Source organism: Psittacula echo (genome assembly GCF_963264785.1).
Source record: "Psittacula echo genome assembly, chromosome: 6".
NCBI classification, from domain to species: domain Eukaryota; kingdom Metazoa; phylum Chordata; class Aves; order Psittaciformes; family Psittacidae; genus Psittacula; species Psittacula echo.
The window spans coordinates 20,380,361-20,395,836 of record NC_137743.1 but is presented as its reverse complement, the minus strand read 5'-3'; the positions used below and the strand labels follow the sequence as shown (position 1 = coordinate 20,395,836).

General features: G+C 39.7%; 1 protein-coding gene across 1 annotated transcript in view; it reads left to right on the top strand.

The window, feature by feature from the left end:
* The window catches only part of WDFY4 (WDFY family member 4), a gene marked incomplete at both ends in the record, with an annotated part of 143,876 nt that overhangs the window by 33,372 nt on the left and 95,028 nt on the right, over positions 1-15,476 (top strand). Inside the window, 13 exons of the mRNA XM_080620258.1 lie at positions 355-569; positions 1,246-1,358; positions 2,319-2,526; positions 2,799-2,875; positions 3,544-3,762; positions 4,794-4,978; positions 7,427-7,658; positions 9,652-9,803; positions 10,322-10,433; positions 10,547-10,737; positions 12,310-12,462; positions 12,871-12,944; positions 13,772-13,933. Coding sequence (XP_080476384.1) covers positions 355-569; positions 1,246-1,358; positions 2,319-2,526; positions 2,799-2,875; positions 3,544-3,762; positions 4,794-4,978; positions 7,427-7,658; positions 9,652-9,803; positions 10,322-10,433; positions 10,547-10,737; positions 12,310-12,462; positions 12,871-12,944; positions 13,772-13,933 — 2,093 coding nt within the window. The remainder of the gene's footprint in view (positions 1-354; positions 570-1,245; positions 1,359-2,318; positions 2,527-2,798; positions 2,876-3,543; positions 3,763-4,793; positions 4,979-7,426; positions 7,659-9,651; positions 9,804-10,321; positions 10,434-10,546; positions 10,738-12,309; positions 12,463-12,870; positions 12,945-13,771; positions 13,934-15,476) is intronic.

The following is a 15,476-nucleotide window of genomic DNA, read 5'->3' as shown; positions in this document are numbered from 1 at the left end:
ACACTCCATATATTTAATGTTAAATATATTCTGATTTACTGCATTGGTCTTGGAGCTTATGCCTAGTAATCTGACCTTGATGGTGGTCCCTTTTGAATAACAGCTGATTGCTCTTTTCCTTCACTACCAGGGGGCTGTGGCAGGAAAGCTCAAATGTAGGTGGCTGAGGAGCTACTCGGATATATACACACTGTTCAAGTCAGAGCTTTACAGAGCAGCCGTGCAGTTGCACTTGAGCCTCTGACTTTAGAAGCTTCTTTTCTGGGGGCCAGATTTTTACACCCAAAGATAAAAAATCAGTCATGATGTGGTTTTAGCTGCATTCCACTGACTTCAACTCTATGTCCATTTCAGCTTTCACAGGAAATCCAATGTGCTGTGGTTGATCATATCCAGTCCCTGGTGAAGTCAGAGAAGAGTCGCCAGGTTATGTGTGGAGCTGGCTTGCTGAGCACCATCATAACCTGCTGTGAGGATGCCTTTCGCAGTGAGAGCCATCCACTGCATCTGCCCCTCACTAGAGTGTTTGAGAAGCTTGCATCACAGGCCATTGAGCCAAATGTGTTAAGGTATCAGATTGTATCTAATGGAAGCAATTTGCTTTAGTGGTGCAAATTTTTCGCAAAGTTTATGTAATAATTAGATACTTTGTGTAGTGCTGTAATTCAGCAGGACTCAGCTTTTTGTTTCAAGTCTGAATTTATGCTGCTTACATATTGATCACAGGACATATGCTTAAATGACTTGCTGAAGATAGTATAAGTCTGTAGTGTTCTGCTGCTTCATCTCTGTAGGGGTTGTAAAGCTATTTATAAATGGTAACTAATTAAGTAATTACAAAACAACTAGGGTTATTCTCCTTTGTTATTCATATGGAGAAGCTGTTTCTTGAAGAGTTAAAGTGACTTTCTCTTAGCTTGGGCCCATGTCAATGACAGATGTGTAGTCTTGTTTCTCAACCTCTGTTGTTTTGACTTTGAGGATGTACTTTCTTCTTCAATGCTAACAAATTCTAGGCATAAGAGTACTTAATAGGGATCAGAGTGCAGGTGAAATTGAATATGCAGTGGAAGGCTGGATTTTTTTTACTCAAAAATGTAACAGAATTTCTTTGGGAAAAACAAACACAAACAAAAATATTAGTAGTATTCAAACATTGCTGGAGAAAATAAACCTTGATACCTTGATTGGTTTCTTTTTTTTTTTTCTTTCTTTTTTTCACTTTCTTTCTTTTTTTCGTGTTAGGCAATTTCTTTGGTTGAGAGGCTCACCACCACTATCTTCCAGGCCCAGCACAAAAAAGACTGAGATGCTTTCATGTCAGGGTGGTGATTCAGCTAACACAGCTTGGAATGAAGGTAAGCACACAATGAACAATGTTGCTGATACAGTGGCTCGATTATAGATGTCTCTGTAATGACAGGAAACTGCTGTTGGAGTAGCTCGCTCCAAGACAGTCACAGTAAAGGTGGAGTATGCCTGGCTGTCTTAGTCTGGGTGTTGCCCAGGTTGGGTGGTACTTGATCAGCACTGAGCTGTTCTAAGTATCAGCAGAGATCAAATTATAACACATGGGCTCAAGACAAATGATAATATAGGCTCGGTCTTTGCTGGATCAGACATGGAAGTGATCTATAAAAATACTTATCACATTCCACAAACCAAGTGGAGTGTCTTCTGGGTTTGTAGCATGTTTTCCCTGTGGATTATAGCTAGAAATGGAATAAATATGTGAATAAGGAGCACTGCTTTTTGTAATCCCTAGAGATATCCTAGTAGTCTGTCTTGATTATACAGGCCATTTTCCATCCAAGTCCTTTCTCTGTTCTAACATATTCTGTAGGTGAAAGGCTACAGCAGTAGTATTTGGTGCTTAAACTACTCTCGTGCCTATGAGACACCTGATACAGCATGGTACAAATTTGAGTCTTACGTTCTTTGCAGTTATTCTTCAGATCCCCTTCCACATGTTAGTTTTAACTATTTTGTTATGGCAGAATTGAATGGTCTATGTAGAAATAAAATGGAAGAATGTGTCAGGAACTATTTTTTACCAGAGGTGAAGTTTGGAGCTGCCTGTAGATGTGTGGGGAAAAAATATGGCTATCAGTTCTGTAAGCTCATTCTCCTACCAGCCTCCCAGTTTGAAATTCCATCAGTGCAATATTGCTGAGGATTTCTGCAGGCTGCTGAGGATATGTTATTTGAAGAGCATGCAGTGCTATTCTTAGCAGTCATGAATTGAATATGGACAAAGCCTGTGACTGAAAAAAGTATTGCAGACACTGATCTGGTTAGGCACTATGTTGATCTTCTAGGTTCAGAAGAGGACATGGTGGACAATAAAACTGATCCTCAGACAGTTGTGCCTGTCAGCAGCAATGCTTGGATGTCTAGGGGATCTGCATTGGCACTCCAGACTGCAATGAGTCTCATCTCCATGACGTCACCTAGAAACTTCCAGCTCCGCAACACTGCTTTGGCTCCATCATTTGTGGAGTTTGACATGTCCATTGAAGGATACGGGTATTGCTGCTGTTGTTTTTCTCTTTAGCTGCTCTGCAGTCCCTGAGACAGTTCTGGACACAGAAACTAATCACTTCTCTCTCCATCTTAGTTAATCCTTGTGCCCTATCACTGCCTTCCTTGCAGCAGTGTTGCCAACCTATTTTGTTACTGTCTTATTGCTGATGGCTTAGATTCTGCCTTGCTGCCATGATTCTGCTCTATTAACTCACTGGTAACTTTCATGGAGAATTTTACATTTCTAATGAATGTCTGCTTGCTTGCTTTTGTAGGTGTTTATACCTCCCTACCTTGGCCACTGTCATGGGACCCAGTGCAGAGAAGTCTGTCTCAGGAGGAATTGGCATTGGTAAGCACATTGACTCCTCTACAGCTTCCTGAAACCACTCAACATTCGTAAGAAATGGCAGCAAATAAATTGTGTATGTCAAAACATTTCTGCCTCTGTGTTCCAATCCAGATCTGAGCTGTATAACGCAGAATGCTAACCAGAATGTATTATCTGATGCAGCTTAATAGTATGATGCACTAGCTTTAACATTAGCAATATGAACTTAAAGCAGGCTGCTAAGAAAACGTTCTTAACAAGTAAGAGCCACCAGATTTAGGGTAATCTGCCATGGAAGGAATAGAAACTGTCACTTAACATGAAATGTGATTTTCCTATAGATCAAAATAATCTATTGGGTGAACTGGGAAATGGCTGTAGCTTTTGCTTCCTGATTTTTTTGAATTTTGATAAAACTTGTTTCTACCTTTTTGCCAATTGATGAGCTAGTAGTCATTTCTCATCAGTCAATTCTAGGTCATTTAAACATGTACACATGCTCATATGAGCAGTCTCTATGATACTGAAGATAGACAGTGAAATCTAATAGAATGGAACAGAAATTAAACCTCATATTCTAATGTAGGTTCTTAGATGGTTTGGGCTACAAATGAAGCAGAAAGCAGTTTGTTAATGTGTCTGCACAGAGAAACCAACTCCCTTACAGTATTTTTGTTTTCTGTCTACAGGCACCAGAATGTTCCCTCCCTCAAGTGGCCTGACACTCTCCTGCTGGTTTCTGGTTAGCAAGTTTGGTTTGGTGCACAACAGTCACCCACTCCGTTTCCTCACAGTTGTGAGGCACATGTCAAGAACAGAGCAAGAATTTGTTTGCTTTTCAGTAAGCTTCCTCCCACAAGACCTTTCTTTGGTCATTTCTACAGAAGAAGTAGAATTCCAGCCACTCGGTAAGGCTCTTCTCAGTCAAGCTGCAGTGCTGTGTCCCCTGATTATCTGGATTTTTTCGTTAAAAAATTTCCTCTTTTTCAAGTACCCAGGACATCAATGAGACCTTTTATCTCTTCAGTTTTATTCTGGCAGCCTTTTGTGATTGTAATTCTTAGTCATATTTCAGTTTTAAGTTTGCTGTAAGCATTGAAAATTATTTTGTGGCCTGCAATACATGATAAAACTTACAGATAGTTTAAGGAAATTTTTTGGATGTCAGTTATATGGTTGTGTGCAGCTGTGGGGGCTGGACTTGAACCAGCTACCTGTTCTGTGTGACAGTAGGCAGGTTTGGAGAGGAGGGCTGAGGAGTTTGGGTGTGATCTAGCTTCCTAAGCAAACAGCTCATTTCCTTTTCTCACTTTCAATGCCAGGTGATTAAACTTTTTTCCTTGTTGATATTTATCCTTTTCTACTTAATGACTACAGTAGGTGCTTCAAATGTGAATGTGATTGAACATTGCAGAGGAGGTTGGAAATGGAGTAGGAATAGTAGCTGGGATTTGTCATGCACAGCTGACGTTGTGCGAGTGCTCTGATTCCCTTGGATGATGTTAAAAACCCCAGCTTGCCTCTTTCATAAAAACCACAAATTAATGTGCAGAGTTTTATCTTCTCGTGAATTCACTAGGAAATTTACTCTGTGTCAGCTAACTCAGTGAATATCCAAAGGGGTTCTCCTCCTGGAGAGTATGTTGCCTTTGTCCTAGTCCACTCTATGTTTGCAGCATTGAGGCAGCCAGCAGGTGTTATTTGAGAGGATTGGATAGCACATGGTATGCTGGAGGGATCTTGCAAGTTGTGCAGGTCTCAGGTCCTGATAATGGACCTTCAGGGAATGTTTTAAAGACGTTGAATGGAATAGCACCAAGTGACTTTATACACAGAGAAAGAGTTGTGTTCTTTGTGTCGCATTAGATAGTTGTGTTCCAGAGGCAGGGGAAGGTGAGAGAGACTTCCTATTGACTGCTGGTTGGTTTTGCTGTTACAGATATCATGGAACCTGAGGATGAGGTCTTAAACCCCTCCCCAATTCCAGGACAAGTCCAATTTGGCTGTGGCAAGCTGCTGGTCACTGGCCAGTGGCATCATCTCACAGTGACAGTCGCTAAAGAAGCAAAGAAGAACTGCATTGTGTCAGCTTATATAAATGGTCAGATGCTTGGCTCTGCAAAGGTAAAAGATGTCTGCACAGATTTTGTGCCTGACATTTGCCTTTTATTGCTCTTCATTCTCATCCTCCTATGCATACTCCATGATGTTTCAGTATTAACCTGAGACTCACAGCATGATGACTTACATGTATGACATCTGCCACTCTGTGCATACTAACCAGGATATATTTGTGTTGCTTTTCAGAAGTATGTTATCAGCTTATACTGGTGCTTTGAACTAGTTTACCCCGTCCCCCACAGCATGTGGATAACCAGAGTAATTTTTAGTGGTGAAAAGAGTAATTTTTAGTGGTGACAGTCATCTGAAAATTGGGGTTACCTAGTTTGCTGGTAGCTCAGGGTTATGTTCATGAAATCCAGTTGTACCCTTAGGCCAAAGTTTTCTGAATTGACTAGCAATTTTGAGGGCATCTCAGTTTAAACCCAAGATTTTCACAAGCTGTCAGCTACAGAAAGTACATCACATTAAGGTGTGATCAGTGAATCCTGAACCAAAGGTACTTTGGATTTAGGCTAAAACCTCCAGAGGTGATGAGTTATATAGGGATCCTCAATTTTTTAAGAAAGGTCTGGAAAAGTAGAAGGTCGCAGAGTATTAAGCTTGTATGGCTGGCCAGCTCTTTGCAAGAATCCCAAGATGGATACAATTTCCTCAATTATCTTACATGGGTATGTTTCAAGCTATCCTCTTCCTGTTACACCCATTGAACAATCAGTTGATGAATCAGCGGCTTTTTTTCCCACTGGCATTCTAAGTATTCAGGAAGATAGGTGTTCTTCCTGGCTAGAAGTTTTGTGAGAAAGCTCTTGAATTAAAATAGTAATTTTTTTTTCAAGATAATAGAAATGAAATAAATGTTCCAGTTAGGAGAAATTTGTAAATTTCCATGATATCAACTCATGAGTTCATTGCAAGTGTTCGTGAAGCTAGTATTTCCCATAGTGTGCTATTTCTTGTGATCTGATTGCACAGGAATCAGTTCTCAAATGGTGAATTTCTCAGGTTGTATGAGATATCACAAGAAAGCAATCTGAATGCACCTGAAGGGTTAATAATCTACAGGATAACTGAGAAAAACCCTGGTTTATATTATAATTATTATCATGCTCCTGTTTTTTAAGTTAATCTGATATTATTTCTGAGATCTAACTTTTGGATTTTGAATATTGTGTATTGTAGCTCTGGTTAGTGTAGTATGTTCTTTTGTTTTGTTTTTTAATAGAACCCTTTTATTAATTAAAACTTGTAACCTTGTTCTCTTCTTCCTTTTTCCCATATTTCAAATCAATCTCAGTACATGCAAAGCTCGCTTGTGTGTTTTATACTTCCCTGGTAAAAGCAACCTGTTTCATTCTGAATATTCTCTTTCCCATACTTAAGAAAAATGATCTGTCTTCTAAATACCTTTTGGGACCTATATCCTTTTCAAGAATGAAACTTTAATTTAATTTGCTTTCCTTCAAATGAGATTGTGAAAGTCATCAATAAAACTAGGCCTAAGCATTGCAATTGATTAAAGAATTCACAGCAAATGTGTTTAACATACAATGAAACAGCTCATAATAAATAAAACAAGCTTTAGTAAATAGAAGATTGTCCCAGTGCTGGGGTCTCAGACATGATGCAAACTTTCATCTTGATGTGTACGGTAAAGAAAAGATTATGTAAGAAATTAGAATTGTACAAAGGCTGTTAACAATTTTGAAAGCTATATTTGGGTGGTTTGCTGCATTGCTTCAAGCCTAATATTTGTTCACTTAAGTATCAAGTCCTGCCTCCTAATATTGACCAGCCCTGTCTTCTACATTTCAGCAGTCAGAGATCAGTAAATGCTAAGAGTCTGTCATCCTAACAGCAAATTATTAAAGGCAGGGCTAAGCTCTGAAGTACAATATAGTTTCTCTATACCAAAATATTAAAACTACTTCCTGTTAGAGCTGTCCATATTTAAATAAAATTATAGATTCAATTTAGGAGGTTGAAGCCTTATTTTGATAAAAAAAGTCAATGGTCCAAATTCCTAAACTGTGTTGCTTTCATTGAAGCTAATTGATACACTTGAACATTCTACACTCTTCAAAAACTGTTCTTTCCCTGGACGCCCAGTGCAAGGTGTGATCTGTAACTTGGCTTTCTGTATTGAATGTCACAGTCTGTGTTACGAAGTTTAAAACAGGAAAAATAAGCCTGGGATCAAGATAGGGTTTTTCTTTGCCAACACTTGAAGCGATTTTGACTGTGCTTTTTGAACAAAAAGTAGGCTTGAATGTTCCAAAATACTTACATTTTTGATACTTCTGAAAGTCCAAACAGTAGCTGATAATTGTGTTGAACAGCTGTCTGAGACTTCGCAGAGGAAAGAGGCAGCAGGCAGTACCTTCCAGGAAAAAGACCTTAAGTTACCCCAAGTGTATTGAGTCCCCTAAGTGAATTCTTCCTTGGTTGCAGATGCAGTATCTCCAGCCCTTACCAGGTAGCTGTATTTCCATGGAACCCTCTTCCTTTGTTGATGTCTATGGGTACATAGCTACGCCCAGAATTTGGAAACAGAAGTCCTCCCTGACCTGGCGCCTTGGCCCTACATACTTGTTTGAAGAAGCCGTCTCTGTGGAAACCATGGAGGTGATTAATAAGCTTGGCCCACAATATTGTAGCAATTTCCAAGCAGTACAGCTTCAAGGTATGTGATAATTCTCATCCACCAGTATTTGTCAGGCAGTGCTCTTTTTATTCTTATAATCTGCCATTAGTATTCCAGCTGTGCCTAAAACTTGCTCTAAAAGCCTGGAACTCTGTGTTACTGAGTGGTGTATAAGACTGTAGTAAGATATCATAAGGATCTTGTAACATACTGTAAATTGGGAAGAAGAAGAAAGCAGAAATCAAGCAGCAGAGAGAGATGGAGAATGAAGAGGGATAATGTCCTTCAGGAGATGTAAGACTGCAATTTCTGTTGGACAAATGTTAAAACAGCAACTTTAACTGAAGTGTTCTGTATTTATGGTGCTACAGAAAAAACACATCAGAAAAAGAAGCATTGTCTTTAATTGCAGGTGTCTGCAGAGTAGGACAGAGTGCAGAGGAAAGAGGGGTAGGGGAATAAGTTACATTCCATTTAATGAAGAGGCTTTTTAACTAAAGTATGCTGTGAGCTTCAATTATTAAACAGGCAGACAAAACATTTCAGTTATTGATTACTATTTGTTCAACAAGTAGTGCATTCATCTCTGTACTAGAGCTTGGGATGAAATGAGATGGTCATCTCCTGTTTGAAAAAAGAGGATAATCTCACCTGCTGATGCTCCAGCCTCAAGCAAAGAGAGTGCTGTCTATATAGACAAAAAACCCTAATAAAATCTCCAAGTCAAGATTGGGAAGGGGTTGTTGAAAGAGAAATTATATCAGAATAAAGCCCTAAAATTATATTACCACCAATAGAAGTCAGAAGGTTTAAATTTTTAAAGTGTTGAGTCTATGAAGTCTGGGATGTTGGTTCTCTGCGTGGTGGTCTTCCTAGCTGAACTTCAGTTCTAGTCATGGATTGTGGCTGTCTGATTCCAGAAATGCCCTGATGCAGGGAAGTCACAGGGCGCTATGCAAGCTGTAATCTCGTAATTGTGAAATTTTACCTCTCTCATCATCTCAGATCTTTTTTTGGGGGCGTGCAGGTGGGATACAGGAGCAGAGGGGGAATATGGTACCTAACATCTCCCTGATTTTTCAAAACACCCAATGAAGCTTTTCTAATGGAAAGTTTTACTTAAAAAAATGTCATCCTAAACACCCAGATGTTATGGTTCATTCCTTGAAATGGATTTAAGGCCTTGTTGCGAACAGCAGTTAAAATTGATTCAGCGGTGTTGTGTCCCATCTCACCAGTATCTCACTAAGCAGCAGCAGCTGTGCAAAGGCTTAGCCATAAGTCTGTGATCTACTGGAAGGGAAATAGGTGACACAGTTTTTGCACATTTACTTCTAGTTAATCTTCATGAAGAATATAAGCTAATTGTTTTTGCCTATAAGGCTATGTCACAAGCATTATTAAACAGTTTCATAAATCAACCGCTTTCCTAGTCTATAAAATTGTCAAAAATACAAGATTTTTTTTTAAAGGTGCACATAGTTTTTCCAAATGCAAGCAGAAACAGAAAAAAATTGAAGGAAAAGTATTTGAGAATTTCATATAATCATTAAGCTGCTGAACTTGGTAATTTTCAGAAGCCTCCCATATGTTGTGAGTTGGCAGCTCTGACTTTTGCCTCTGTCCTTTTTCTTCCACATGAATCTTTGCTCCTACTACTCCTGAGAAAGCTCACAGTAAAATGGAAGGCCTCTGTAATGTTTTCTTTGTCCAGAAAGTTTATTTATATTGTGTGGACAGAGAAGGTTTATTCTGGACTCTACTGAGCTTTCTGAGATACTGAGAGAGGTTGCAGGATCTATACAAAGCAGTGACCAGAGGAGACAAGTAAAGCATATTTCATATTGGTGCTTATACTGGCAAGACGCCATCGATTGTGTTGCAAAGGGCGAAGGTTTTTCCTCATTATAGTTAAATCAAAATCAAATCACTACCTAAACTTTGGTTAACTTCAGTTATTTTTCATCTCTTTCTTCTGTCTCATGTGCTGAGGATGCAAAGTGCCTCCAGAGGCAATCTCTCTTTGTTTTAGGAGAGGACCAGTACAGTGATCATAATCCGACTTCTCTGGTGGCAGAAGAGAAGATTTCTTTTGGGATCAATGCCATATGCTCATCTCTTACTACAGTCCAAGATATAAAGAGCTTCTACAATGAAGTAGATGGCCGGCTGATTGCCAAAGAGGTCACAAATTTCCCTCAGTTATCTTAAGCACACTTTTTCTTGTTTCTAGAGCAACTTTTGTGACTTTGTCTTAGTTGTGCACCTTCAGTGATCCCTCCCCCACCCAAGCTTCTCTTCCCATTCTTTAACTCCATTCTACACATCTGTGGAGAGGAATAGACTGGACATTGTGAGCACAATGTTAAAAGCCTTTCTTAAAACAGCAACAGAAGCCATAGTTTTCAGGATTAATGATAATTCATTTCAGTCTGTGATTTCACAGTCTTCAAAATGATCTTTCACATGCTATACAAGCATTCCTGCCAATTCCAGGCCTACTGACATGTCAAAGTAATGGGATTGTGGGAAATTTTAGGTGGGTGAATGCTTGTCCTAACAATCAACTTTGAAGGAAAAATAAAATGTTTTAATAGTCTAAAAGTAATAAAATAAGCTAAAGTATTAGAGTGTATGCTTGTAACTTTACTTCTTCCTAGAAGTACAAGGGTTTTTTTTAAGATGTCTTTTATCTGCTTTAGATTGGGATTAACTCTCGGGACAGTTCAACTCCAATATTCCTGGCTAAGAATATCGCTGGACACCTCTCAGGTTCCTTGAGGACTATTGGGTCAGTTGCTGTGGGCCAATATGGTAAATGCACTATGCTTTAATGTTTCATATTTCTTAAGAGTTGGGCCTTTCTGTGCCCAATAACAAATTCAGTCCATGTAACTCCCTGATAGATTAACACTGTGATTTCCTAGGGGTAAGAGTGTTCCAGTCCTCTCCAGCAGCTACTAGCCTGAACTTTATTGGAGGACCTGCCATTCTTCTGGGTGTCATTGCTATGGCCTGTGATGACCACACCATGTATGCAGCTGTCAAAGTCCTGAGCTCCATCCTGAACAGTAGCCCAATGAGTGAAAAATTGATGAGGCGCGTGCATGGTTACCAGGTAGGTAGATACTCTTTTGGTCATTCATTCTGGTTATAGTCTGTCTCTTGGAGAACCTTATCTCAAAACCTATCGATGGTAATAAACCAAACATATCCTGGCTGTTGGCACTTATAGTTGGAACTTAACCATAAATTAGGTTAGTAAGTTAAGTAAGTTAGAAGATCTTTGAGAGGGGGATATAGGATAGGGCTCTGAATCCTGTGCTTACAGTCTCTGGTAACCTCTATAACAGTGTGTCTGCTGATGGGAAGGTGGGGACAGGTGTCTCCTGGTCAGACATAATTTAATAATCTAAATAAACCAGTGCAACAGATTTGTGAGCTGTGCACCCTTAACCTTTTATCAGACCCTCCCACAAAAGACCACTTCTCAGGTAGATCTGCTCTCTCCTCTTGGTTCGTCCAGCCTAAGATTCCTCTTTACAAAACTGCCCAGTGTAGGGCTGACAATGGATTCCTATGGTTCAGTCTTCACTGTGTGTTAGGAATTGTTCTGATATAAATAAGCGCTGCCTGGATTTTATTGATTAGGTCTTTCCTAAATTCACCTTTTAAACTGGAAAGCTGTGCAAACTGAAGGGCTTCGATGTATCTAAGCACTATATACATAACATTGCATGAGTTAAAACTCACATGTGAAGTTTCAGTTCAGTATCCTTTACTTTATGCTGTGTAGACTAAGTAGTCTTGTGAAAAAGAGAAGACTCTTTAACAGAGACAGTTCCAAATGAAACTCGTAAGATTAGGGCTTCATAAATTATTTATTATATGCTTTCCATTTTCCCAGTTTGTGAACTGTTCATAAATTGATCCTGATTCATATGAATATATTTATAATACTTAGATATTGCTTGCCTAACCCTTTCTTGTAGGTGAATGCCTGTCTGTGGATTGTGTACAAGCTGTTCCTTTCAACTTTATGGTATATAGTGTTCTTCTCATGTGGTTGATCATCATATTGCAATGGATACTCTTTGTTTGGTTGTCTGAACCTTTTTTTTTTTTACAGCCAATTAACAAAAATGTCTTTATGTACTTTCAAATGAATTCTGTTCCTCCTAACCTATAAAAAGGTAGTGGCTCTCTGAACATTTTTTTCTTGCTGTGTCAGGAATTCATTGAATAATCAAAGATAGACTCAGTTGAGAAACTGGCAAGGTTTCACACAAATGTCTCATTTGAAGAGGTCGATGTTCATATTTGTTTCAAACTAACACCATTTAGAAGCAACTAAGAACATACCCATGAATAATGATGTAGAAAACCTACTGTGGTTATTTCCAATTATACTTGCATGTTGCTTTTTGTAAATTCTATTCAGAAAAATGTGGCATGTATTTTGCTCCTGTTCAATGCTAGAGAGCTATCAAACTCCTTCAAAAATTTACCCTTTCACTTGCTACACAAAATTTCATGCTTGGACTGAAATCTTCACTTTCTTCATGATGTTTATGTGCATTTGTCTTGAATTAAAAAATAGTGTAATATGTTAGTTTATAAATACAAATTTATACTCAGCAGATACTTAAGTTGGGTTTTTTTGTTGGGTTTTGGGTTGGCTATTTTTCAGTTGCTGGCCTATCTATTGAAGATGAAGACGCAGCTATTAAACAACAGGATTTTGCAGTTAATTTTCTCCCTAGTGGGCACAGCTGAGCTTGGCTTTGAGTCTTCAGTCATAAAGAATTATAGTGCATTCCAGTATGTTCTCTGCAGCTTCGAGGTAAATCTGTTGATATTACTTCGTGGGTTTGGCCTTTTTTTTTTTTCTCTAATGACTCTATAGTATGAGGTTTGGTTTGTTCATATCACCTCCTGGATCCAGTATTTGGGATGGGGTGCTGTAAGGTGATTTTCCATGCTGTGGCTCATGGTCATCTGTCACCATGGCTCCCCACTGTCCTCTGGTGCAGTTTCTGGAGTGTTCCTGCAGATCCTGAGGGTCTACTCCTCAGGGCTAACTCAGGAGCAGCAACTCCTCACACTGGTAGGAATTTCCCACTGCCTGCAGGTTGTCATTGCTGACTGAGAGTTTATGATGTTATCCTCCCTGAAATACATGTAGCTGCCACAGGTACTGTCCTTGAAGCTCAGCAGAGCAGTAAAACGTCTGCTTTCCTTTGTCTTTCAGCTTTGGATGAAAGCACCAGAAAATCTTGACCTTGCTCTTTTTTCACATCTTGTGGAAATCTTGCAGTCCTCCAGGTATATAGCTAGTGTTTGAATCAGAAACCTGGGAAAAGCTCATCTGTAACCTGAAGCTGGAACTGTGAGGTGGATATTAAGGGTCCTAGTTGGAATCAGTGAACTTTGGGAGTGAATCATTCCTTTATTGCTCTTTCAAGGCTGGAGTTAGTGACTTGATCAGCCCCTGAGTTGGCTGTGGGGTCAGGCTGGGAAAAGCTATCTCGTAACCTGGTTCTGTACAATGAAAGTTCAAATGTCTGCTGGGGAGGGGAGATCTGAGTACTTGAGCTGAGTGTGAAATAATTAATAAATAAATAAATAAATAAATGGTTGAAGGTGTGTTTAAGTCCAAAACACAGCCAGAAAGATTTTTTAAAACAGTATGCTTTTTTAATCATCTGTACCGGAGTCAACTGTATCTGAAGAGAGATTGCTTGGCAGAGGGGCTGAGTAGAACAGGATACTAGATTCCTCCTTTTTGGTACCAGAAAGCTTTATGCAGAGCTGTTTGGTGTCCCTTTCTGAGTTTTACAGGAACAGCATTTATTACCACCAACTCGTTGCTTTAAAATAGAGTAAGGGTGTTTTCTTTGAACTCATCGAAGTGCAGCAGTTTCTAGGGGAGAAGACAAATGGGAATGGTAGAGAACACACAAAGAAGTTTTCAGATCTCCATCGCTGACACATATTCAATTTGTCTGACGATGTTTGAAATGTTGCCAAGGCAACATTAGAAGCCAAAGGTGCAAAGTATCAGAGCAACCTGAGAATTTTTTTTAGCTGAAATACAGCAAATTTAGTTCCTTCCAGTAAAAGCTTCTAATAGTCCCTGTGCTTTTTTACAGAGATGGATGTCAGAATGCTGCAGTTGCCTACCAGGTGCAAATGGTGCCCAAGCTCATTTTCCTCTTCAATGATCCTGAAATTAGTAACTCCAGGATTACTGTGGCCTGCACTATTCTCTCTCATCTGTTGCAAGGATACTTTAACACAAGGGATGTTCTTAGGTAACCTTCAAGTCTATAGCTCTTTCTCAGTTTGCGGATAAGCTATACCTCTGCCGGAGTTAGAGAGCACTCTATAGTAGAACTTCCTTCACCTCATCTTTGCTAAGATCCCCCATATCTGTGGCAACTGAAGGATCCCCATTGATGAAACCCTTTTTCATGCCTTCAAAACAGAGTTCAGTCCAACCTTACATTTGTGTGAAGATGGCTTGGGTGATGATCATTACAATAACGATACAAACAGTTCTGCTGGTATGACTGGAACTAGTCAAAGTCTGTACTTTGGTTTCACTAAGGCCTGCCCTGAAAATATTGCAATCGTTATAGTATTGCAACTTGGCCACAGTCAATTATGTACCTAATTCTCTTGTTTTGGCTTATATCACAGTAACTATCACTTTTGTTCTTGAATTTCAGTCAGTTAATGCATGTTAATGTATGCATGTTCCTATCCTGGGCTTTCATGTGTTAACCTATTATTTTTTCATACAAGTGTGAGAAGTGGATTTAGTATATCAAATTTGTCATGTAGTAAGGAGTGTGAATGAGCATTTTTCTTAAAAGATCATATTTTTTTATTCCATGGTAATTTGATTGGTTGTCATGCCCAAGAGTGATGGGCAAGTGGATAAAGACAGTCCCAATCCTTCCAGCTGCAGGACAGCAGAGACTATAGTACACTCTCAGTGTGCAACAGTGAAAGGTGTTGGGGTTTCTGCTGGTCCCAGACTTTTGATGCATCTAATGGATGTGGACACACTTAATGCATGTGGACTGTTCAAGTGTTCTGTCACTTAAGAAATGTCCTTGTGGACAGGAGGAGTTATGCACTTTCACTAAATGTGTACTTCACATTATCCATCCTTAGAACCTTACCTTAGGTAATGTGTTAAAGCAAACTACAGGTGAAAATAGATTGCCAGTCCTCCCTAAGTATCTGCTGAGGTTTCTCTGCTCTTCTTTGTGTGCTTGGAAACCAAGTGGTGACAGCAGTGATATCTGAATCATAGAATCGTAGAATCATAGAATAGTCAGGGTTGGAAAGGACCTTAAGATCATCTAGTTCCAACCCCCTTGACATGGGCAGGGACACCCCACACTAAACCATGCCACCCAAGGCCTCATCCAACCTGGCCTTGAACACTGTCAGGGATGGAGCATTCCCAACCTCCCTGGGCAACCCATTCCAGTGCCTCATCACCCTCACAGTAAAGAATTTCTTCCTTATATCCAATCTAAACTTCCCCTGTTTAAGTTTTAACCCATTAGCCCTTGTCCTGTCACTACAGTCCCTGATGAACAGTCCATCCCCAGCGTCCTCGTAGGCCCCCTTCATCTACTGGAAGGCTGCTCTGAGGTCTCCACGCAGCCTTCTCTTCTCCAGCCTGAACAGCCTCAACTTTCTCAGCCTGTCTCCATACGGGAGGTGCTCCAGTCTCCTGATCATCCTCGTGGCCCTCCTCTGGACTTGTTCCAACAGTTCCATGTCCTTTTTATGTTGAGGACACCGGAATGTCACAGGCAATTCAGTCTTTTGTATGAA